This window comes from Beta vulgaris, chromosome 8, assembly GCF_026745355.1.
Source record: "Beta vulgaris subsp. vulgaris cultivar EL10 chromosome 8, EL10.2, whole genome shotgun sequence".
NCBI classification, from domain to species: Eukaryota; Viridiplantae; Streptophyta; class Magnoliopsida; order Caryophyllales; family Amaranthaceae; genus Beta; species Beta vulgaris.
The window spans coordinates 35,905,967-35,932,042 of record NC_079209.1 but is presented as its reverse complement, the minus strand read 5'-3'; the positions used below and the strand labels follow the sequence as shown (position 1 = coordinate 35,932,042).

Below are 26,076 nucleotides of genomic sequence, written 5' to 3'. Positions count from 1 at the left end.
TGCATTCCCACATTCCCACTGAACCGCTGACTTCCTCTCTTTCTTGATTTTCCGTCACCGAAGTCAGAGTTAAATTTCTATTAGTCATTCAATTCTCCCTTACGATTTTCATTCCAAGATTTCTGGTACAATAATGCAGCACTGATTTCTTCTCTAATTAGTAGAAATCACCATTTCAGTTGCAATCAACATGTCGTTTGTCGGAAAGAAACTCATCAATGACCCCAACGGTTAGTTTACTCTCTATCTTCTTGGAATTTTCCCGATTATTTTTAGTTTATGTTCTTTTTATGGGTTTAATTTTATCCGTTCACTTCAAATTAAATGGTGACACATTGAGTTCCAACAGCTTGGATGAATTTAACATTTTGGAAAAAGAATATGCAATTATAATATGTTGATGATTTTGTCTTCTTTTAGTAATTTGCATGTTTCTTTATGTTACGATTACGCATTTATTGGCTCTCAACTTATGCTCATAGCTTATTTGATAAGACAGGATTGTATTTTCATGATGTTAACTTCCCATAGAAATTTTATATCTTGTCAGACTTGCTCTAGAGGCAATTGTTTAAAGATTGATTTGTCAGTTTGAAGTCTCTGGAACTGTAAATATGGATTTACTTATGTGGAGTATATATAGAAATTGAATGGGTTATATTTATAACTAGTCTTGCGTGCGTTAATTTCAAAACTATAGTAATGATTATTCTTAAAATGTGAAAGATTAATAGTTAGATGAATCTATATATATTAATTCGCTAATGCAAAAAACTAACAGAGGTTGTGAGTGATTTTTAATATTAATTTTTTGTAAATGAATTTAGATTTATTAATTCTTAAGATTTACTGAACATAGAACATTACACATACTTTTGTTTTCAATAATGAACTGCTTTCTTGATTAATTATAAAATATCCGCAAATTTGATAATGTCGTATTTGAAAATGTCGTGAAGCTCCAATCTATGAAGAGAAATGTTTGGAGTTTGTGTTTGTAATTGTGTTTGTGTTATGGAATAATTATTTTGAGTTTGAATTGAGTTGTCTCTGCTCGTGTATTTTTTTGTTATTATATTGTTTGTGGTATTAATGTTTGGTAAGTTCTTGATTTTGAATCTTGTTGATTGAATCTTTTTTATTGGCGAGTTTATGTGATTGAGCTTTTATATGAGTTGATTGGGTTTAATAGAGATTTGATTGTTTTTTTTGGCAAGTTTATGCATTGAATTGGTTTTGATTAACTGTTAGAAGCTTTGTGTGGAAATTTGGAATCTAATATTTATGTTGTGGAGGGACGATTAAGTAAATTCCAAGGGGGACACTATTGCTCCCCCCTTGTCTTATATAATAGAGATTTGGGTGATGGTGAAGTATGCCGAATAACATCTGCACTGCTTGGGTTCACACCACTGATCGAGTTGTCACAGTGTATATACAATATTCATGTAATTTCTTTGGTGTCATTTCTAAATCAAGAAAACGTTTGGCTCAGAACAAGCAGATGCAAAGGAGGTCAAAGGGATACATATGAACTAGGTTATAGAATTATCTATGATGTGATTTTTGACAAACTAAAGTCGAGTACGCTTTTTTCTGAAAAAACAGCTTTGTTCTATTTTTTCTCACAGCTGCAGTGACTGAGTTTATCGAGGGTTTGGTGGAGACTTATACAGGATTGCAGTATTTGGATGGTTTTCCGGAGGTCATTATTCAATTTACTAGACCTTGTAGTATCATTTTTTGTTTATTTTGGTTTTTTATCTTGGTTTCTTTTCTTCTCATATTCATATAGGTTAAGGTTGTTTTGCGCGCTGATGTATCAAGCTCAACTTATGATAAAGTATCTGTTATATCAGGTGTGATTCATGTTTCATTGTTAAGATCCTTTCTATACATTTTTCTTACTATTTGTAGGGTTGAAGCGAATCAATACAAATATTGAGGTCAATTTGGCCCCCATACTTTCTTTGATTTCAAGAACATAAGATCAAAATGACCATAATTGATTAGATTTTTATTTATCAATTAGAATCTTTGTGATATTTATTAAAAGAAGGGAAAAATAGTGTTCTTTCAGTTGATCATAGGAACCTCCTCCTCCTCTCTCTCTCTCTCTCTCTCTCCATCCTTCCTAGATATGGATATCCTCACTTCTTCCCTCCTCCCTTTCATGGTCTTCAAAGCAATTTCTTTTATGGTTAAAATCTTTACTTACATATTATAAAAAGTTGGTTTTTTGAAAATTAACATTGAAGCAGGTCTAACACTTTCCCACATGATAGGATAATTCCTTTGTTTCAGTTTTAGTTGCAGCATTTCATATGCGCTCTATTTATATGCCGGCTATGTATAACAAGTCACATTAAGTACAGAAAGTTTCATCTCCTTTTTTTATTAATTTCTAGAAGAGTATAAGTATTACAAGAGAACAAGCTCTAATTCATGTGTCCTTCAGGAGGTGGCAGTGGTCATGAGCCTGCCCATGCTGGATTTGTGGGTCAAGGAATGCTTACTGCTGCAATCTGCGGGGATATTTTTGCCTCTCCGCCAGTGGATTCGATTCTGGCTGTATAACGTTTGCTCTCTTACTGTTTCCTAGTACATCCAAAAATCTTCCCTCTTCGACACTTGATGAAAGAAGAGGTTCAGTTGTATTGAAGCTTGTTCCCCATACCAATTTTGTTGAATAACTCAATTTGCTACAGGGTATCCGAGCTGTAACTGGACTCATGGGATGCCTTTTAATTGTTAAGGTACTCAATGCTCTTTTGTCAGTTAGGTTTGCCTTATTATTATGTTAAATTTGTAAGTACTCTATACCTCTACTGTCATCACGAGCTTGATATCTATCCCTTGCACCAACTTACATGAATAGAGAACAGATGCACCAACCAATTGTAGAAGTATTAACAATCGTCCAGTGAAGGGGGTATTACTAAGTATCTTTTCCCTGAGATCAGAAACCATCTGCAGGGAAGTAATTGGCTCATAAATAATGAGCAGCATCTGTACCAAATGCAGAAACATCAGCTTTGTTCTTTTCCTACTTCATATGAAACTTGTTTTGGAACCTAGGTCAGTTTTGATACCTGTCCCCTGGGTTCCATCTTTTCCCCCTTTTTTTTTTCTCGAAGAAGGGAGGGGGGGGGGAAGGGTTGAAAATCTTTTGACTACCATAATGCTAAATTGCTAATCCCTCATGCTTGATCAGAAGGATGAAAATTCATGCTGTAAGGCGTAACAGCAGCCATCAAATTTTGGTTGGTTAACTCTAGTGGAGTGGTCTCTTTTGATTCATATTATAAGCACCTATGAACAACTCCAAACCTATAGCCTTTTCATGTTATTGGAAGGTTGAGGTCCCCAAGCAAGTCAAAGCTTCTTTAGACTGCTATATTCGAGAAAGTCAATACCTTATACTATGCTGTTGATGTGGAGTTGCAATGTGGCATTTCAGAAAATTAGTTTTTGAGTGTTGGGCTCGTGTTGAAATTAAACAGGTTGGAAGACCTTCTACCTGAATCTGACAAGTGACAACATCCATTCACTCAAATTACCTGGGAACCTATTTTAGAATTATATAGAAACAAATGCATCATTTGTGCACACTAGATTAGTAGATTTACTATTTTAGTATCATTTTGTTGGCTTGTAAACTTATTTTCCCATTCTTCATGAAAAGTCCGCCAAATTTATTATTATTATTATTATTATTATTGTTATTATTATTATTATTTATTTCGGGTTAAGGGTGTAGGGAATGTAGTAAATTTGCTCTGCAGATTGTAATTGACTTCAGAGTATGTCAATGAAGGGTTAGATTGTCTTTTCTGAAAAAAAGTTAATAAAGGGTTAGATTGTCTTATCTGAAAAAAGAAAATAAAGGGTTAGATTGTCTTATCTGAAAAAAGAAAATAAAGGGTTAGATTGCGTTAGCCATTAGCTCGAGAGAGGATTGATAACTCTTACCAACATAATTAGGCAGGTTGAGAGTTCTCATCTTGGATAAAAATTTTCTAATTTCATTTTAACCTGTTTAATCCAAAAGGTCAGCTGTGTCAATTGTTGCCTAATTTTGTCTCTTGGTTTCGGCTATTCTTGGAGGGAAGATGGGATGCCACTTGTTTTTGCATTGTAAGCTGCACCCTTTTTAAACTAGTTGTGTAGTGTGTTTGGATCTACTGGGTATGTCCAATGATCTTCTTGAAGCACCTGCAAAAATTTATGTGAATTTAGGAGGGGTAAGGAGATATACCGTGGCAATCTTTTTAACTGTCATGTGGGTGATTTGGCTGGGCAGTGATAGAAATATAGAATCATCTGCAATTAGGTATCCTACAAAGAGTTCTCTGTCAGAGAGTTTGTGTATCAGAGAGTTAAACATACATCCTCATTCGGCTGATCCTGGATTCGTTTCTCTATTGTACAAAGAGATTTAGGGGCCGTTTGGTTGGGATGAATCTGGAAAGGGAACCGGTTAAACTCCCAACTCCCTTAGTGGATGTTTAGTTAGCATTTTGCTTGATCCGCTTTCCCACTTTTCTTTCTAGAGGTCCCCCCATCTAGCTGAATCATCAACCGAAATGCAATTCAGTAATGCACTACCTAGCTTTGTAAACTTAGCACCAAGAGGTAAGAGTACCAGTTGCATGTATCAATTTGCCTTTCATGGATTGCACTTTGCAGGGGTTTGTTGAATTAAGTAAGACTGACTACGAATACCACGTTATACATGTTATCTTTCACTCTTTTGTATTGCGGTGTATTAGATGATTACTAATTCCATGGTCTGAATCTGACTAAGTGATACCCTAACACGATTTTAACAGAATTACACTGGGGATCGCCTTAATTTTGGTTTGGCAGCTGAACAAGCAAAGTCTGAGGGGTACAAAGTCGAGGTATACGTAATACGATTATTATCCTTGTGCATGTTAATTTTGACATTAATTAACTGATGGATCATGCTTTTGCTTTGTAGATGGTCATAGTTGGAGATGATTGTGCTTTACCACCCAGAGGAATAACTGGACGTCGAGGCTTGGCAGGAACTATTCTTGTGCACAAGGTTGCTTCTCAGTTCCTCTTCCTTGGTTGTATACTTGGTAAAAGTTGTGTCCATAGGGGTTCTAATGCACTCGCTGCAGGTCATCTTTTTCTTTACTGTTCATATAATTGTTTTTGTCCCCTCATAAGGCTCTCAATAGCTATTTTCTTAAGGACATAAGTGAAAATGAAGCTTCTTTGGTACTTATCATTTGCCTTGTTCCGGATGAACCTAGCCTGCCTTGGTTTGCGGAATTGAGGATGGTTCTGTTGGCAATATGATGGTGCACTTGGTGATAGAAATGTATGGATTTTTGGGTATAGCTTCTTTTCAACAAGGTTTTAAGCTCCAACTTATGAGGTGTTTGTATAGCTTGGGTCAAAGGCTCGAGGCCTTTGAGTGTCACTTGACTTTTATAGATAGAGGCACAGGCCTTTTTGTACTTGGCTGTCCTTTTGTACAAGGTTGATACCCCCTTGGTTTCATTGTGTGATAATTTTTGTACTTACTCTCTTTCTTAATACTTGCAACCTACTTCTTTTTCGAATGTTTTACAATACTTGCAACATTTATCAAATATTTACACAAAGAAAGCCTTATTTTATTAGTTAAGCACATGGGCCATATTACTCTTTCTCCTTCTCCTTGGTTCATGTGCCATTTACGAACGTTGCAAGTATTAAGAATCAAAGGAAGTATAACTTCAAAAAGTTGGAACAAGGTGTGGTGAATATGGTTTTAATATAGACGTCGGCTGATCTTGACTGCTCATTTGGTAAGCATTAATAAATGGTGGCAATGGTAATGAATTTACGGGTAATTTTGTGAAGAAAGTCTCATGTTAATTTTTATATTATTCCATTCCAAAATACCCTTTATTTCTTACAAACTTTCATCATTATCGATCACCACTTTGGAGCTGGTATTGAGTGGTAATAAAAATTTATGATGTAAAAATCATGTTTGTGCATGATATTCCATTACCTTTACTATGGACATGGACTTTCTTTACAAAATTACATACCATGACCATCATTTATTATCGTTTCAGGTTAGGATCATGCAAGTATTCTCTTTTACATTGTGATGAGAGAATAGTTGATAGATACGGGAATGCAATGACATAAAAGAACTGGTCATGAAAGTCTCACTTCTTATGGCTCCTCTTTGGATTGATTTGATGTTATTTTGATTCATTACTCTTTAAACCCCATAATCAATCATGTTTAAGCAATTAAGGTTTATACTTTTTGAGGAAAGAGTTAGTACATAAATCAAATTAATTCCATTTCTGGTTATCGCTTGGTTAGATAGTCTTGAATCTTATCCCATTGGAATGATTATTGAATCAATAGAAACTGCATGCAGTATTAAACTATTACCTTCAAGATTGACTTTTATAGACAGTAGACAGGAATGCAATACTGACGTGAGACATAGACTAATTAATATGCTGCCTAGATTGAGAAGTGGACATAAATCCTCGGAATGTTTACTTGTCAATTTTTTTGTAGCCACCTTTAAAGATGTCCTATTCTACACTTATATCCTGATATGAATCTCAACCATTTCAAGTCAAGACTCAAGAGCCACAAACAAAGATCCAATTTTTATGATTTTAAGTTAAAAAAGAATTAAAAAGGATATTTCAATGCCTAGATGATCACTCTTGAACTCTAAATCTTGAACACACCTAGATCACTCCTGAAGCTAAGTTATTCAAACACTAATGAAAAGCCACTCCTTATTTTCGGGTTAATGGAAAGTAAAGTAAGACAGACTCACAAACATGGACATTATTTTTAGTCCAAAATCACTCTATAATCGGATTTTATTAATGAAACTTGTGGCCTTTATATAGGCATTACAAGCTTATAACTAAGAAACTTGCTCTTCAAGCACCTTACAACCATAATTCAGGAAGATAAGAAAAACTTCATAAAATAAGATACTAGGCGCGTGCATAAATTAGATTAAGGAAAGCATATATGCTCTTTCCTAAAATCTGACCTAAAGTAACCCTTATTTTAGGAAAGGAAAATTGAAGCCAGGGGTCTTAACTATGGCCATATGTATTTGAAAGGTCCTAACTACCAACTTTCTCATCTAGGTCTCAACTCCCAACTCTAGGAGGATGTAATCTTGAACGTGTTTCGAAGTTTGCTTAACGTAGGGGTGCTTATCGTGTGAGTAGATTGCGAGTTCTGCTCTACTTAGACTCAAAAAAATTTCAACCCCGCTTGACTCAAAAAAATTACAACCCCGCTTGACTCAAAAAAATTACAACCCCGCTTGACTCGTGCTCATTGCTCGTCAAGATCGCCAAACTCTTGTTCGACTCGTTTGTTGCAGCTCGGTTTCCTGGAATAGCTCGACTCGAGCTTGACTTGCTGGACTCGAATACTGGTTAAGACTTTAATAATGTAAAAAAAAATTAGATTGATTTTGTACATCTTTTTTTATAGAAATAAAATTATTTTTACCACAACAATAATATTAATGATAATGTTAAAATCCTTTTGGCAATAGATGAAGTAAAACATTAAATAAAAGTTCGAGGTTTCTTTATCTAAAAACGTTAAACAAAGGATACAAATTTAAAAGTAATCCTGAGGCCATGATATACCTCTGACTATATATCCAAGGGAAAGACATAATTCTTACATAAGGAACAACCCTTTACGAAGCAATCTTAAAACATCCAAACATTTCTTCACTAGATTCTTGGCTACGAGTCCTTGCTTCAATCTTCTCCAAATGCAGTATTCATGTATAAAGTAATTAGTAAATATTTCCATTGTTTCTATAAAGTTCATATGATAATATATTAACAAAATTATATTACCAATTCTAGGGAATCGGAAGAATGATTTCTTTTGGTTCCTCTTCATAGTTATATCAAGCAATTGCATGTATTAAGTTAAATTATCTAACTATCAGTATCTATAACACATAAGTTAGTTAGGACACTCAATTGGTCTTTGTTTTTTCTCTTTACTCTATGGAGGGAGCGAACCAATCTCCTCTACAAGTTAACATTTGCACGGTCTCAAGAAATAATAAAGCTCTAGATGGATCAATGAATCTGCTCTGTGCACTAAATGTAGCTTTTGAAGCCACACTTGTTATGGAATTGCTAATTACGGCAACTAACCTAGACAAAAGATGAAACTTCATGTGTTTTTCTTTCCACCATGCTATAGGATCAAACCTCTCACCTTCTTGAACCATTAGTACTCCTTCCTCAAGATACTCATCAACTTCAGATGTTTGGGCACCGCCTACTTAGGAGGCCACATCTTGTAAAAATTGAGTCACTGCCTAGTGTTTTTTCCCGAAACATCACATCCACTAGGACCTTCACATTCACCGGTAATGAGCAGGGATATGGTGTTCTGTAAACATAGAGTGTGTGTATTTGTAAGAGAGAGTGAAAGTGGAGATAATAAATATTTAAGTAATTAAAAATAAAATGAAATCAGTTTACCTATATTATAGGTAGTAAGTCTTGTGGATCCATTTTCAATTAATACTTCCTAAAGTTATGACCTCCACAAGATAGATTAATAGTTAATAGTTGGGACCTTTTTAAAATGTGTAGCCATAGTTCGGACCCCTAGCAGTAATTTTTTCCGTAGGAAAATACAAGCCACAGTCTTAAACTACAACTAAGTGCCAACTAATCAACAACTTAGTCTCCAAGGAACCGAAATAAGGAGCAGATTTTTGGCCATTTACACATGCCAGACAATTTAACTAGCTAAATTAACGAATTTGCACCATGTAAAACACCCAACTTTAAGAGTTAGGTAAATACCATTTGCTTATTACTAAGTTAAGCAAATAAAAAACAACACAGCAGCTGAATGAAACAATTGAAGTTTAACCCTTAACAATTAAACCAATACCAAAATACCACTTGCAATCTTGATTTGTAGAATGACCCGAACTCAATAATGAAAAAGATCAACTAATTTAATTATTTTGACTTGCCTTGTCATATCCATATCATATCCAATCTTCACCTTTTTTTTGGATGGCTAAGGTTCAGAAGTGGTTCAAAGCTTCTTTTTTTTGGGTTGCTAGTTGCAAAAATTCAATGCTTGTGAGAATTTGCAAATTTGGAGGCCAAAGATGGAAATATCTTCTCATGTCTTAATGGAGATTCCTGATATTGTTTATTCCTGCATTTTGACGTTGTGGCTTTTCTCTGAGGCTTTTTAGTTTGGTGGAAAACAGCTGTGTCGTCTCTTTTGTGTTATTTATCAAGTGCAGTATTAGAGGATGGGGTGATGTAAGGTGCACAAAGTACACATCGAGCTGGGTATTATGCTATTTATGGGTAATGTGGTGTGAGAAGAATGATGATATATTTTCGGATTGAATGTTATCTTTGATATCCTTGTGGGTTCAGGTGGTTTCTTTAGCTTTTCTTCTGAGCTGACACTGGTTGGGCTTTCCCTGGCTCTTTCTGATATAATGTGTGATTGGAGCTTTTTTCTTTTATTCCTCTTTTTGCTTGATTTTGCTGGACTTTTGGTAACCCTCCTTGTGGTTCTCTTTTGAATTGACCTTCTTTTCTTACTGTAAAAATATGTTCTACTCGGTCCTTCCTTAACTTGTTTCTGTTTTATATTTGTCTGGGGTAGGTTGCTGGAGCAGCAGCTGATGCTGGGTGTTCTCTTGCTGAAGTTACAGCTGAAGCGAGAAGAGCATCTGAAATGATTGGAACTATGGGTGTTGCATTATCTGTGTGCACGCTTCCTGGTCAAGTCACATCAGATCGTTTGGGCCCTGGAAAGATGGAACTTGGTCTTGGAATTGTAAGCGAGTAGTCGAGTACTATGAATAATATCCTGCTTTTCTTAAGTATGTTTGTATGTGTGAATGTGTTTGTCTTATGTTGGCTTTCTTGAATTTCTCTGTGTCATCAACAATGCTGTAATCTTTTCCTTGCTTGACTTTCTTATTTGAAGAAGAGCCTTAATTTATTTAAGCATGCTGACTGGGCCAACAGTGATGTTGTCTTCACTTTGATGGATGTTATTCATTGGGTAGGCTAGGGGTAATATAGGGCATATATAATAATTAGACTAGCCTGGAGAGAAAGCAAGTGCATTAACTCTATAAATAGAAGAGATTAGTGAGAGGAAGAGGCATCAAGAGATTATTGGAGAGTTTATTTTAGCTGTTAGGTTTGGGTATGTGTCAAGTCACTCGAATACTTGTCACTTTATTAATGCAAATCATCATCTTCTTCACTTCAATTTAGCTAGCCAGATTTCAGTTCATTACGATGGACTGCAATATTTGGGAAAATACATTATGAAGCCTAAGAGTCATTCGTGATAGTTATTATGCTTTAGCTGGCCCCTTTAGTTGATGGAATATGTTCTTACAGACTCAATACATTGTTTTCAGATTTTTTTTCTTAAACAAGAACCTCTTTATTGTAACTACTCACTAAGCTAGGTTTATATTTATCAGCATGGAGAACCTGGTGCTGCTGTGGCTGATCTGCAACCTGCAGATGTGGTGGTTGCTCATGTTCTTATGCAAATATTATCATCAGTAAGTTTCAGCCAATAAATTTTTTTATAAGCTGAAATTGTGTTTAAGTCGTGGCCTCGTGGGTAATCAATCCCATTTCAATTTATTTATGACTTTCTGTATAAATAGAGTTTAAAGGGGCTGACCTTCTTATGGTAGTTGTCCTCAAACTTGTGTTGGATCTATCTGTGAATGTTTCTTCTTCACATTATATCTTTCCTTATCGTTGACTTTCCATTGCAGGAAACTCATTATGTGCCTATTGAACGCGGAAATAATGTAGTCCTCATGATTAATGGGTAGGTTCATCTGCTTTCTGTACCCTCAACTGTTTATCTGCTTGTACTGTCAAATCCCTCCGTTTTTTTAGTGCGACACTTTGTCTTTTGTGATCAGACAATATATATTGACTGTGTTTTATACTATTATGCAAAAAATTTATATTATCAGGTATTTTTCTTCATGTACACTGGAGCTCTTATTCAATGTTATGGAACCTTTAATAACTTGTTTATGTTATTGTGTACTTCGTATGTTGTTGCCTTGTTAAGTTGCATTTTGTGAATCTGTTTGCGATGTCACAGGCTGGGTGCCACTCCTGTGATGGAACTGATGATTGCTGCAGGAAAAGCTGTTCCTATGTTGCAGTTGGAGCATGGGCTTGCAGTTGACCGAATGTATACAGGCTCTTTTATGACTTCTCTAGACATGGCGGGTATTGTCATGTGAACATTAGTGTTTGTACCTGGATTGTTTCTTCATGATTGAATCGTTAATAATCACCATTTGTCAGGATTATCAATTACTGTCATGAAGGTTGATGAAGCAATTCTGGAACGATTAGATGCTCCAACAAAGGCACCAGCCTGGCCTGTTGGTGTTGATGGTATGTGGCTATGTTTTGGATTGTCACCCCTATTAGAATCATCTTGACTTTTAAAAAAGAGATGGAAGCAGAAATGTTGTGAACTAAATAGAAATCATTGTCAAAACTGCCTTGTAGGCTAATTGTGATAGGCATTTGATGTATCTCACTCTTTTCTTGGCACGCTCATTATATCTGTGATTTTTTTTAGGTAAACGTCCGGCAACAAAGATTCCTGTCCCAGTTCCACTATCTCCAATTCTCACCAACAAAGAGGTATATCTGTGATTTTTTTTAGGAAATTGAGAAGTGGAGCGAGGCTTGAGGATATGGATCACTTCTTTATCTTTTGGCTTAGAAATGTTAATGTTGCGATTAAGTTTGTGCCATTACTCCATATTCGAGGAAGATATTTCTGCAGCAACTGAGAAAACATCTGCTTTCTGGACAACTGATCTTGAGCTCTTCATTGTGTGCTGTATTATTATTGTGTCAAGAAATATTTGAACAACTCAACAACATAATGTTGAATGGTTTTTAGCAACTTTAGCTAATCCAGACAGATTTTTGTGGTAAGGTCTTGTCAAGTTCCTCTGCCTGGGTCCATTTCATGTTGCACTATTATATGAATATCTTAATGTGGCGGGAGTGGGACCCATATATGTAGCTCTGTCTCTGCATCACTAGGAAGCTGTTTGGCTACCCTGTTGATTGAAAATTGCAATTGACATACCTGGAAGTGAAGGATATTATAGTAAATTTAATAAGTCCATTAATCCAAAGTTGAAAAGTTAGCTGTGGTGATTCATGCAACTTCTTCGAAATTGAACAGCTTTTTATTTTTATTTTTACGTTATTTTTATTTTATTTTTGCTGTGTGCAAGCTGTATTGTGTTTCTATTTTGTTGCTGAAGTTTTTCCTATCTGCAAAGCTAGTTTCTTTAGAGCATGTGGTGGTTCCGTTCTTGGATGATCACCTTTGAATATGCTATGACTAGTTATTAGGCCCGGGCTATGTCCCGGGTAAGAAAATATTTATTAATATAATACTTGTGATAATAACACTAAATACAACTTAGTCTAGTGGTTAAGACTTTAGTATATGTACTTAAGGTCTCGGGATCAAACCCTATATTGCGCAACTTTCTATTTTTTTTTAATTATAAATGGATTACATGAACAAAAACTCCCTAGAGAGCGCCACGTGGCACAGTTTCTTGTTTATGTACGCCTTTTAATATATTTGTATAGATTTAACTCAGGTTAAGATTAGTTTTCATCAGCTCAGCTCTGCTACAAGTTGTAGTTTGCCTTCAATGTTTCTCAATATCATAGTGACTTGCACTCATGGCTCATGTAGTCATCAAGTGAAAGTATTTTGTTAACCTCTGTATCATAAATTGCTTTGTATATTCTATTCATATATTAATGAAGATAAATGTGTTTTTGGCTCACCAGTGCCCAAGTCGGCCACAACAATTGAGTGAACAAGGTCGTATTCTTGAGGTTGCCATTGAAGCAGCAGCAAATGAACTGATTAATATTAGGGACAGCCTTAATGAATGGGATAGTAAAGTTGGTGATGGTGATTGTGGATCTACAGTATGTACCTCCCTCTTGAATAAACAATCTTGCAGATATGAGGCATAAACCAAATCATTCTAATGGCTTAAGTGTTTCAGATGTTTCGCGGTGCTTCTGCAATTGTAGAAGACATGAAGAAATAGTAAGTTCCTGATGACTTATGTGCCATAGCTTTACAGTTACATATGCGATTCAGAAGATATGGCTTTCTTTATTTGTTCTGTCTATTGCTGGCCTGCTGCTTTTATTTTTGTTTCCCCATTTCTTTTTTTTTTTTTTTTTTGTGCAAGATTTTATTCAATTGCACATTGACAGTTGGCACTAGTAGTTCTGTGCTTGCTGTTTGCTATTACATTAGTTTTAGAAAGCGCACCAGGCGAGTGGAGGAACGAGCCAATACGCATCTGGCAAGGCAGGCGCAGTGTAGTATGTTAGGCGCATCAAAGCATGCGCCTCAGGCCGCCTTTCCTTAGGTGCTAGGTGCATTGCCTTAGTCGCATTTGGTTAAGAAGCGACTGAAAGAGGACACTTAAGTTCAAAACATAAAAAGAAAAAACCAAAAACGTTTTTCTAGCACCATCACCATCACCATCAGAATGATGTTTGGGCACCACAACATTTCGATGCCACCACCTTTTCCACCACTTAAGTTTGTCGGAATTCAGATGATTTCATCACCACCACTCACACTCGAATATTAGACTTATACAGCGAAAAGAAAAAACGAAAAATGGATGAAACGAAGGGGAAAATCGTCATGCAACCGTTTTTTGCACACGCGAAAGAGAAAAACTATATCCATTGCATTAGGGCGGACTCAATAAAAAATGAGCTGACTCACCTTTCATGGTAGACCTTATTTCGGTTGAATTTGCTTCGTACTTATGCCCATGTAGTAGGGATAGATGCTACTTATAAGACTAACAAGTATACCTTACCCTTTTGTATATTAATAGGATTGATACCTTGTAACCACATTGTCATCGTGTATGCATTGTTGGTTCATGCGAAAGCACACATTTATCATTGTGTTCTGGAAAAGTTTAAGTTGTTAATTGGTGATAAGGTAACCTCTATTGCAACCTTAACTAATCGAGAATCGAGTTTGACGAAAGCAGTATTTTAGGACACATGCTATGTAATTGTAGATGGCACATTAACATAGATGTTGAGGCTAAGGTGACTAGCCTCTGTGATGGTAGCAAAGAGGTTGGCGCGAGATATAGGTGAGGCGAATGGAAGGCAATCATGACGCCTAGTCAAAGCATGAATATGATTTAGCAACCATGCACATGAAAGATAGTTGAAGTTCTTGGCCAAAGGTGATAAACTATGTGAAGGGCCCTTGGCTAGTGTAAGAAGAAGTTTATGAATAACATACTACACTTAGGCAATCCATCTACATGTAGAGTCGAGAGTGTACATCCGACGTTCAAACAATGTGTAAGGAACGAGTTTTGGTGTTTTAGACATAGGGATGGCAATTGGGTAGGGCGGGTGCGGAGGATGGTCCCTCCACACTCGCACGCGCACCCGTACCCGCATAAAATTCCCGTCCCCATCCCTGCCCCACCACCCATTGTGGGGGTTAATTCTAGACCCATCCCCACCCCAACGGGTACGTATTTACACCCATCTCCTCCGCACCCCACGCATGGGTACCTGTACGTGCAATGTACACACTTCATAACCGCAACTATCTTAATAGTCCCAAACAATCTCTAGTATAGTACTATAGTCGCAAAATAGAATTATTAATAATTTAATAAATTGAATTTTAATTATAAATATAAAAATATATAATATGTTTTTAATAGAGTAGGGTATGATATGAAAAAGAAGCGGGGAGGGGGGGGGGATGGGTAGGGTATAGCATAAAATCCACATCGCTCCACCACCCATTGCGAGTACAATTTTCATCCCTATTCCCGCCCCAGTTGGACGGGGATGGGGCGGGTCTCCTTCTAAACCTGCCCCACTGCCATCTGTAGTTAGACACCCTTTTTAGAGCTTTGCATGGTCAAATTGAGTATTAGGTAAGGAAGATTATGAACTTTCTTGAGGAGTGTTTGCGTTGTCATGGGGCTTTGAATACGAGATTAGCGTTGCAAAACTTAAATGGTCATTAGGTAACCGACTAGGTTGTTGCTAAGTGCTCAAAAGCTGCCTATTAGTCATAAGAATGACGAACCTATAGATAAATGTTCTTTCAAAATTATCAAGAAGCTAGACCTACAAGACTTACTAAGTCCTTTAGGCAAATGGCATGTGTGCTACTCTTGGTTTTGGTGACTTGGCCTGTTCTTTTGGACTTATTTTCAGTTCAAACACTCTCTTATGTTTAGCTTCCTCGTAGTTCAGTTCACTGTTCATTTTAGTTCAGCTTTCTCGAAGTCCAGTTGAGTTTCTCGCAGTTTATTTTCAGTTCAGTTTCTCCCCGTCTAAACGAACGAGGCCTTGGTTCCTTATTTCGAGTTAACTTAAGGACAAGTTCGTTGGGGGGGGGGGGATGAATTTTAGTGTCCTTGCTCTATTAGGATTCTACATATCCTAGAAATTTAGTGCCATTATATCTTTTGTAAAGAGTCCAAGTCATAATGGAACTCTTAGAGTCATGGACTTTGGAGCAAAAACTCGGCCATTTCGTTCTACAAGACGCGCTTTTTTAAAGGGTTTGAGTGTTTTGAGAAAACCCGTTACAGGACCCGTTACAGGACGCCACAATGCCACATTGAAATTCGTACCAAACTCATCCGTCCAGACGTTATGTAACATGTTGAAGGCGTTTTGAAATCATTACATCAATGTAACGACCATTATTTATCAAATGACTAGACTTTTTGATTCTCGAAGGAAGATGAAGCCGAAAGAAAACGGAGAGATTCTAGGGCTGAAAATGAAGATTTGAGAAGAATCAAAGAAAAAAAAAAGGAGCTGTAATCTCTAATTCTCGGACTTGCCACTTCTTTCTCATGCTTTTCTGCATTCTTCTTCTTCTCTGTCTTGCTTCTCTTTTTCTTCTTTTTCTTTCTTGTTTCTCTTTCTACCTTTTCTGTCTTTTGTTTCTCTAGTTAATACTCAGTAGTCACATATGCCACTTAATTCATAGTGAGCATTGGAAAGTGGAAAAACATGGAAATAAAATATTATAAGTGTGGTAGGACCTGCAATATCATCCTTTCTTTGCTTTGTTTGTTTGAGGGACCCTGATCCTTTCTCTTATTCAGGTCTCTTTTAAATAAAATATTTCATTACTCTTGCCAGCTTTCCATATGGCAGCTAATAAGAAGTTTGAGTTTAACCATCATTTAGCTAATAGAAATACTTCTATCTTGTTGCTTACAAAAATTATATCTTTTGTGACCACAAAAATAGGTGGACAAATACAAAAATAAAAAATGATACAAAAAGTCTATTAATAAGTATTTAATACTTCATAATTTGTCAATTTTAGTTACTAAATAAACAATATATTAATATTATGTGTACATCAAAACTCAAAAGTATCCATATGGTGTATTTATAGCAATTTTGGACTTAATATGGTGTTAATAATTTTAAAAAGGGAAACGCAAGCCCAAAACGCTTGTTGTGCCTTTTTTCCAAAAGTATTTACGCCGCGAAGGCCACGAAATGTTGTATTTTGTCGTTTCAAGCCGTTCTCATGTCAACGCGACCTTCACTGTGAGTGCAACTGCAACCGCAATTTTTTTTTATGACCATGGATGTCTAGTGTGATTAGATATATAATCTTAGTCTAACCATGTAAGAAGTCTAAGTTTACTAGAACTCTAATGGTGTTAAAACTCTAAAGTTGTTAGGAGTCTAGTTATCTTATAAGGCCTTTGTTTGGCAATTAGCGAATAGTTGATAGCTGGGTGTATTAGCTGGTTTGTCTAACTGATTGTATTAACTGTTTTTATAAATGTGTTTGGTAACTAGCTGATAGCTAATAGTTATTTAATTGTGCAAAATGACCAATAAGGACATGGGCATAATCAATTATTGTACTTTTTGTTGTTTATAAATTTAATTTTGAAGAACTTAAGGACATAAATTTAATTTACCCACTCACTCCCATACCTCTAATGTCAAAAAGTCCCCCCCCCCCCACGGCTAATTCCAAAATAGCTTTTTGGGCCCAATTAGCTGTTTCAAATCTCTCGTTACCAAACACTCAAATTAGAGGATTGACTAGTCAAACCCTCTAATATAAGTTAAAACATCTAATTTTTTTTTCCAAACCTCTCTTTACTAAAAAAAGGCTGAAGTCTTTTGCTTGCGGGGTTTCACTATTGTACTCGGAATAGGTTTTACCTCCTCTGTAAGCTTGTCAGGAGTTTTTTTAATTGTAGTCCTAGTAGAATGCTTTGTGATTGGCTATATATTATGGCACGTTAAACGTGGATAAAAATCAGATTGTTTGAGTTCAAACATTGAGTGCTTGTTTGTTTGGAAGTGATATCCAGGAATTTTTAGGATAATTCGAGTTTTTCTGCTTTGTTTCATGTGATTAACACCTCAACAACACCCTCAAAACGAGACTTTTGAGTGTTAGCCGTTATTACTTTTAACTGATTTCATGTAACAATCATAAAACTCACTTAAAAATCGAAACTTGATTTAGTTTTGCATCATAAACTACTTTGAAAGACCAGGTTGTTAGATTGAAAAAGTTATTTGTACGGGTTATATACCAGATATTGGCCAATAGTTAAGGCCATGGCTAGCAGGGATTCATTCCTCCAGTAGATCACATAAGACCATGAAGTCATAAACTCTGTTATTGTGACGTGGCATTTTGGTGTCTCACACCCTCACATGTGCTGACATGACAATAAAGAAGGGTATGAAATCCATACCAGGCACTTGACCTTGAATGGGGTACTTCTTGCCACTATAGGAAACAAGACGAGAAATTGGGCAATGGAGAGGCTTAGTGCAATTGACCTTCATGGAATTTGGAATCGATTTGTTATTCGAGGGACGGTTTAGATTTCCTTAAATAGTTCTTTGTGGCACCAGATTTTCTAATAAAATTAGTTTCTTATATTATAATTTACATAATCTTGATAAGATTTATGTACTGAAGACTTTAGAATGTTATGTCCCCCGTACCCTTGTCCAATGTAGGATAGTGTACTCATGTCCTAAAGTGTGAGCGTTGGCAAGTCGTACATTCTTCTATATATACCCATATTCGACATCCATACCAAATCTAGGTAACGTAGACCATGGAAATTCATTTCATAAGGATTGTTGCCTTTTGCCCTTCCCTTGTTCAAGCATAAGGTAGGTCATAGACTCATAGGCATCGTTGATTGCTGGAAAGATTTTGGGGCTAGCACAATTCTATTTTCCTTTTTCCACCCCTATATCAATTTTTCTTTGTTTTTCATTCACCTATTGGCTGATTCTGCAAGGGTTTTCGCTACTGACTAGTCACTTATTTTTAGTAACCTTCTATAGAAAAACATATCAGACTGTATATAGAAAGTCCAAGGTCTAAAGCATGTAAAAATCGCTATATGACATTAGGGAAGTAGTGAGCAACAGCAAATTCATTGGTCAAAAAAGCACTTCCACTTCATCTATGCAGTTTGATCTTTTAATGTAGATTTGGGTGGTAACCTGTTTAGTGTTTATGCATAGTAAGTAGGGATTAACTTATGGCAGAATGTAGAAGGTATTTGGTATGAATAGAGGCTGGTAGAGAGGTTTTCACTCACTTAAGGAGGAATTAGCATGAGAAAGTAATGCTTAATAGACTCTAAATGAAACCTAAGAGATATGTAGAAGAAGGGATAGAGATTGAGTGATTAAATTGCGCCAAAAGAAAGTAATGATAAGGCTTTAAGCATTTCTAGCTGCTCAGGCAATCCCACTCGAACAAAATGAAATCAAAATTTCTGGATGACTTTCTCCAGCTCAAATTCTCTCCTTTTTATTCTCCTCCTGCCCAAAACTAACTCTGCCCCCTTTAGTGCCACCTCATTGACAATCTAAGCGATGCCTAGCATATGTGACATGTCATCACAATGCTTTGGTGAAGCTGCTTAGGTGATTGCTGTATTGTACAGATTAACTAGGCTTCTCCAACTATGTAAATAGCATTTCCAGGTCTGTTTTATGCATTTCAGGCGCCATACGAATATCATTGTGTGGCAGATTTTTTCTTTTTGAAAGTTTTTCTACTTTCAGGATAATATATCTGGGGAAGTTTGTAGAATCTTTCAGGATCAGGTTTCTAGTTAAATTTTACCAGTTAAATTTCTTAGGGCATTCCTGTAGCATGTTCTAATATATTATTACAGGTTTTTAAAGTTTTTTCCCCATCTACCTCCTTAATATTTGAACTTATGGCATATGATAATTTGTGTTCTTAATTTTTCCAGTTATCCTTTAAATGATGTAACTGAGACTATCAAGGAGATTGGATTTTCTATCAGAAGGGTTATGGGAGGGACAAGTGGTATAATGTACGACTGATTTCCTCTACCTACTTGATCTTTCCGTTTACTTGTGATTCATTTATCTTTCTAATTATTGTAATGTCCTATCTTCAAGCACTGAGATTTATGCTTTATTCTAAATCAGATATGACATACTCTTCAAGGCAGCATATGCTAAATTGAAGTCTACTAGCCAGTGCACAGTTACATCTAAAGAATGTAAGATTGCAATCAAATTGAATTATCTCAATCTTAGATATGATTTCCTTAACAATTTTTCTTTTAGTGGCTTCTGCACTTCAGGCTGCTATTGCTGCTGTGAGTTTGTATGGAGGGGCAAGTGCTGGCTACCGGACACTATTAGATGCTCTTATTCCAGCTTCAGAAGTTCTTCAAGAGGTTGACTGATGATTTTACTTGTGCTTATTTATTGAAGTGAGCTCATTTGCTTCTGAACTGATAATCTACCCTTACACAGAGGCTTAAAGCCGGGGATGATCCTATCGATGCTTTTGTTCTTTCATCCGAAGCAGCATTTATTGGTGCAGAGTCTACTAAGCACATGCATGCACAGGTGGTTTTTTCCCTATGGTCTGATCTAAAATTTACTCTTAATCATACCTTTTATTTGTGTTTCCTTGTGTCTAACTCGTGTAAGTTCTCATCTACTTTTCTTTCTGGTGCTGCAAAAGCTGGACACCTCTTTAAGTAATTCAACCAGCATTAGTTGCCTTCCTGGTCCCGTTGCACAGTTGGTTGATTGAGCCAAGTAGGCCAGAACGGGTCAAACAAGGTTACTAGTTCAATTGACCCTCTCTAAAGGTTGGCTAGGAGGGTATCTATTACGAATCGCAGCTAGCTAAAACGGCTAGCATCATAATTTGTAGGTAGCAGTTTACGGCATCAAAGTGGCCAAATGTGTTCCCGTTCTTGTTCCATGTACCAACATATACATCATCCTAGGTAGTGCGAAGTGGAGCCATGCCACTGCCACTTACTACTGCTGCTTCTTAGGCTCATCTTTGCAGTACTGTGTCCTATTGCTTGATGGTTGCAAGGGGGTGTTTCTGTCCTGCTTGCTAGGGTATATGATGGTAATTCTTGGGTCTTTTCAAGTCTTTCCTCGTTTACTTCGGGAGGTTCTCTAGAGTAATCACCATATCTTCTATTATACCGATGTCAGGCGTATATTGTTTGTGGAGATGATCTAACACAAGATCTGACCCTAGTATAGCACAGATACTTTGAGAGCATAGGATCCAAATTTGAGACATCAAATCCAAAAATTTAAGGATTCAAATCCCATAAGCTGGATTTGAGTGTACAAAACTAGATTCGGATAATCGGATCTATAAATCTAATGCAGGATTTATGATCTTTTAACATCCCTATTCGTAGGTAAAAAGAGTATTTTGTGGAAATTAATTTTACCAGCAGACCACGTTGGATCTCATCTAAACCTCACCCATCCACACATTATCTAGACTTGATATTGATCAAGCTTGGTTCAATCCAACCTAGTGCACACCTCTTGAGTGAACTAATTAAAAGCTGAAGTATAACCTAACCTTACAAGTTACATCATGCATGCTCTTGAATAAAATATCACACACCACTATGAATTTATGATGTACAGGTACAATCTACAATGATTGTGAGAACTAGTATGATAGTTGGCGAAATGAAGTATGGTTTAAGCCAAATAGCCAATGCATGGATTGTAACGTGACAGTGTACAGAACATTAAATTCCATTTTTTTTGCCAACTTCCTACATACAGGTTGAATCTAGAGTTTAATGAAAACTGAAAAGCATAGATCTACAAATTGAGATATTTATTGATGAGGAAAATGTTGATGCTTTTCTTATTATTTGAAGGGGCTTTGTAATCACTCATTCATGGTTGATCCTTAGCAAATAGACTAAGAGTCGAGATAAAAGTGAATACTTAGGGAAGAGGTGAGGACTTTGAGTCACAAAACTCTATGATAGGAGAGGATGCAGCCCTGGTAGGTTGTCTTCATTGGCCTGCTGGAGAGTAGCTGTGAGGCTCTTGTTGGATAGATGGAGATAGGAAAGGAACAGAGGGAGGTGAAAAAAGAAAGAGGAAGATATTTTACAAGTGGTAAGTTTGACCTTAGGTAATTGCTGTCAAAGGACATTGTAAAGTTTCCTAGAATTAAGACTAGTGGAATTTGCCTTTTCTTAAAAGCAATAACTCAAATTGATGACTAGAAGTTAAGACTGCTGAAAGCAAATTCCATGTTTCAGAACAAGACTTTCAGGTCATGGACACTGGTACCTCAATGAGGCGTATAATCATAAAGCCAATGCTATTCTCTTGGAGTGAGATTGTGCCTAAGATGCAACCATGCAAAAACATATGAGAAGAAAGTGAGGCTTGACAAGATACTATAGGGCCCAAAACCACAAGAGCTGCTTGAGGAATCTGATGTGCAATCATGTCATGGAAGAATGTATTATAAACTAGCAAGGCAAGCAAGAAACTTTTTTTAAGGATTAGTACAGCTGCAACATGGTCCCCCTACTGTAAAATAAAACTTGTGAAGAAACAATGCTAGTAGATTGGCTATCTTCTGATGGAGGTGGAAAATACTGGATTCACTGTTTTACTGACAAAAATATGCATCTAGTATACTCTTGATGTTTCTTGAGATACTATTCTATTATATTTTGAGGTGTGGGGTTTAGCAATTGGAAAGGAGGAGATTGAGGGGGTTTTCAGGTGACCTACCTAAAAGTTGAGGTGAATTTTGTGAAATAACCTGTTACTATATTTTTATAATAAGTAATACCCACTCCTCTGGAATTTTCTTTCTTGTATTTTTCAATAATTGTACCGCCAAAAAACAGGCTATTCTTTAAAACTACCTTAAATTTGAGAAAATTTGTGGAAAAGACCTTTGCTACAAATTTTGTGGAGAACTACCTTATATGATTTTTCTCATAAGAAAACACCATATAAGACACTTTTTTTTTTTATCATATGATCCTCCCTTTTTTCCCTTTTTGTGCGTGAAAGTCACAAATATTTATCATAACTCTTTTAGCCGGAACTTGACTAACGCACAAAGAGAAGTAAAACGGGACATACAATGACCTAAATTTTTATTTTTGACCAAAATTTGACTGATAGGTGTCTATTCGATAAAATGTGTCATATAAGGTGTTTTCTCACAAGAAAAAAATTATATAAGGTGTTCTTTTGCAAAAAGTGTAACAGAGAAAGTCTATCTCACAAATATTTATAATTTCAGTTTTTTCACCAAGTAGTCCTGAGTTGTTCGAAAATTCACCAGGTACCCTTGCAATCCAAAATGCACAAGGTGCCCCTGGGGTTTTGAAAAATCTCTGACGTGACTTTGCTGTTAAGCTTTCGTAAACTATTACCCTAAAAAAAACTGAAACTAATTCTACTCTTATTTAATTTATCTCTCCATCCACAACCACCCACAACCGCCCCAACATCACCACTCCCACCTCCCACTGCTGCATAACCACTGAAACTACCACCCTCCACTCTTTGTTTCGCCGGCGCCTACGCCTACGCCTCCAACCTGAAGCCACCCTCATCCCTCCACCTCTTCATGTCTTCTTCATCCTCCCTTTTGCCCCCATATACGCACCACAATCAACTCCCTAAGACCCATTATAAACCACCCAAAACGAACACCAACTGCAACAACGACACCACCGCAACAATCCACGCTCCGCCCGCGGCTAGCTCCTATCGTTCTCTTGTGCGCGCACCAACCCTCCCTCACCCACCGCTTTGACTGTTGGGGAAGGGGGTTGTTTACATGGGAGGGGAGGAGGGGGTGTTTTCGTGGCTGGAGGTGGGGAGGGGGGTGTTTTCGGTGGCTGGAGGTGGGAAGGGGTGGTTTATGGTGGGTAGTGGTGGGGAAGTAGGGAGAAAAGTGGTTGTGTGGCTGGTGGGTGAGGAGGGGGGGTGGGGATTCAATTAACTAAGGTCAATAAGGTTTAATTATAGTTAATTAGGATGAATTAGTATTAATTAGGTTAGTTAGGGGTTAATTAGGTTGATTTAGCCTTAATGACTAACGGAGTTAACGGTCGGCCGTATTTAAGGGTATTCAAATGATTTTTCAAACCTCTGCATTTTGGTATCCAGTGAATTTTCCTAAAACTCACCTGGTGAAAAAACTGTTCTAATTTTAATGAAGTATGAACTTAATTGTTCTTAGTTGGTCACCACATGATACATTATTTTTTTCAGTGAAACATTGTTGCTTATTTTTGTAGAAATCTACAGATTCGACTACAGAAACCACTTTAAGAAATTACAGATGGAGTGGCAGTTTTTTCTTTCTTTTGTCTGTTTTCTTTTATCTTTTTTACTTTTCTTTTTGGCTGTTTTTTTTCCTTCTGGCATTTTATCTTCTGGCATGAAAGCCAAGCTTTGGCCTCTAAGAAACAATTACATATCCAATATGAAACATGTATGTGTGGTGAGTTCACATAGGCCTTGATGTGATCCTGGGAAGGAATCAAGCCCTAGCTCTCCAAGGGCTTCACACATCGAATGTTTACTAGAGGTTCTGAATCAATCAAGGCTTCACTCACCATAAGACTGATTTGGGGTGATAGATAAAGACTAAGTCCTACTTTGTAGTGAAACATTGTAGGCAAAAAGATTTCTAACAAGATAAGACATTTAAGTATTATGACACTTAAGATTTTCTGTAAGAGTAGGTTGCTAAAAATCTCATTCCAAGTTGGACTCTACTAAACAGACATAATAACAACAAAAGACTAGGATTTGTATAACAATTAGGACTCTACTTACAAGTCTTACTTTGACTAGGATCTTCTAAGTTCTAATGCATGTTCTTTGCTTGTCCAAGCAGGCGTTGTTGCCCAAATATCTTCGCTTGCTTGCTAATAAACCATGAACCATGAGGAATAGCTTTCTCTTTCGTATCTGGCCTTGTTCTTTTTCTATTTTTTGGTTCAGTTCCACTCAGTTCATTTCTAATTCACTTCGGTCCAAAAGAAGATTAGAACTTATTTAGAAGAGGACCCGAATGGAAAGGACTATCAAGTTAGGTTCTTTCTTGAAAGAAAATTTTGAGATGAGATTGCATTTTCCTTGTAGAAACAACATGATTTAAAGGTGGTTCCTGATGATCTATTATAGTTATTCTTGTTTTGGTAATTAATGGGTGTCGAAATATGTGGAACTTATGGCAGGCTGGTCGTTCAACATATATTTCCATTGACATTCTAGCTTCTGTTCCTGATCCTGGTGCTATGGCTGCTGCGTCATGGTATAAAGCAGCAGCTTCAGCTGTCAAGAAGTATCACCAGACATCATAGTATAGTCCATCCATCACCAAGGTTTTCGGTGTTCACTCTTTTCGCCGCACAACATATACTTCCAGTGATTGTCTACCTTTATTTCCAGATTTTGGTGCTACTGCAACCTCATGGTATTGAGCAGCAGTATCCTGGTCCAGAAGTTTTAGCAGACTTTATAATATAGGCCACACATCGCGAGCTTTTTTCTGTGCGCCCCCTTTTTCTGGCTGCAGATCCTATTTTAGTGTAGTTTTCTGCATGACACCTATACTTATCGTGTCGTCTACTTAAATTCTGTGTATCTTTGATATGGTCAGATTTATTGAAGCTCTTCTTGAGAACATAAATTCAAGCGCAGTTACATTCTAATTTTTAACACATTCTCCAGATTTATTTTTCTTTTATATCTTTGTTCTTTATTTGACTACTTCTAGTACAATTTTTTTCTCAATGTCAAAAACCAGTCTCATTAGGTGCGTATTAAAATTTACGTTGTGAAAAAAGTGAGGTTCTTGCTCAAGATAAGTCTTTCCTTTCAGATTCATAGATCGACTTCTCCAATTTCATGTTTTATAACACCCTGATAATTCTCTCTTTTCAGGAATACTTTTATAATATGAAACTTAGAGAATTACCAAAGCATTATCGTCCGTGTGATAACGTATCGGCTTATTCAGAATTTTGCAGCGGAAAACATACAACGAATCTTAACCTTTTATTGTAAATAAATAAATAAATAAACAAGTATTTAAAAATCAACAATCTAAATGAGTCTTATTCAAACCAACTTAATAATGTATATTCCTACTAATGCAAAAAAAATAAAATAAACTAGTTACACATTTTCTCCATTCCAGATTCCCAATGATGCACATTTGCGAACTTGTAATGTCAATTGATATACTGAATTTGCTCACCAAAATGGATCATCACGGGATAAGTAAGGCAAAGTCATGATCAAACATACAAACAAAACACGTAATCAGCAAAAGCTGAGTACAATATACTAAAACATAAGCATTCTTAACATGATACTAGATAAATAATATGCAGGGATAAATAACAATATAATAATTTGAAGATAATTTTAACTGAACTAAACTCTAAACAACTTTTTATTACTTAGATGGAATAGTTATTGGAACTGAGTTGTCTTATCTACTAATGCCTTCACTACAAAACGAAATACGGGCGCGACTCCATATTCCAGAATGACCTGCGATATCGAGGAACCT

The 26,076-nt window shown here is 36.5% G+C and overlaps 1 protein-coding gene across 6 annotated transcripts; it reads left to right on the top strand.

The window, feature by feature from the left end:
• LOC104901368 (putative 3,4-dihydroxy-2-butanone kinase) lies at positions 1 to 25,245 on the top strand. Of its 6 annotated transcripts, XM_048634266.2 has the most exons (21): positions 2 to 230; positions 1,632 to 1,705; positions 1,796 to 1,859; positions 2,459 to 2,571; positions 2,709 to 2,756; positions 4,833 to 4,904; positions 4,985 to 5,071; positions 9,700 to 9,873; positions 10,538 to 10,621; positions 10,844 to 10,899; positions 11,185 to 11,315; positions 11,394 to 11,486; positions 11,677 to 11,741; positions 12,924 to 13,067; positions 13,148 to 13,191; positions 19,445 to 19,528; positions 19,647 to 19,720; positions 19,788 to 19,900; positions 19,980 to 20,075; positions 24,734 to 24,896; positions 24,936 to 25,245. In XM_048634266.2, the coding sequence occupies exons 1-20, from the start codon at positions 191 to 193 to the stop codon at positions 24,857 to 24,859; spliced, it is 1,782 nt and encodes a 593-aa protein (XP_048490223.1). In that variant the 5' UTR covers positions 2 to 190; the 3' UTR covers positions 24,860 to 24,896; positions 24,936 to 25,245. The 6 variants fall into 6 exon arrangements, 5 of the variants coding, with proteins under 5 accessions (XP_048490224.1, XP_048490223.1, XP_010687238.1 ...); XR_007268668.2 differs by lacking the exon at positions 24,936 to 25,245 and having other exon boundaries at positions 1 to 230; positions 19,805 to 19,900; positions 24,734 to 24,776; XM_048634267.2 differs by lacking the exons at positions 24,734 to 24,896; positions 24,936 to 25,245 and adding an exon at positions 20,194 to 23,323 and having other exon boundaries at positions 1 to 230.
• Positions 25,246 to 26,076: the final 831 nt, after the last annotated feature.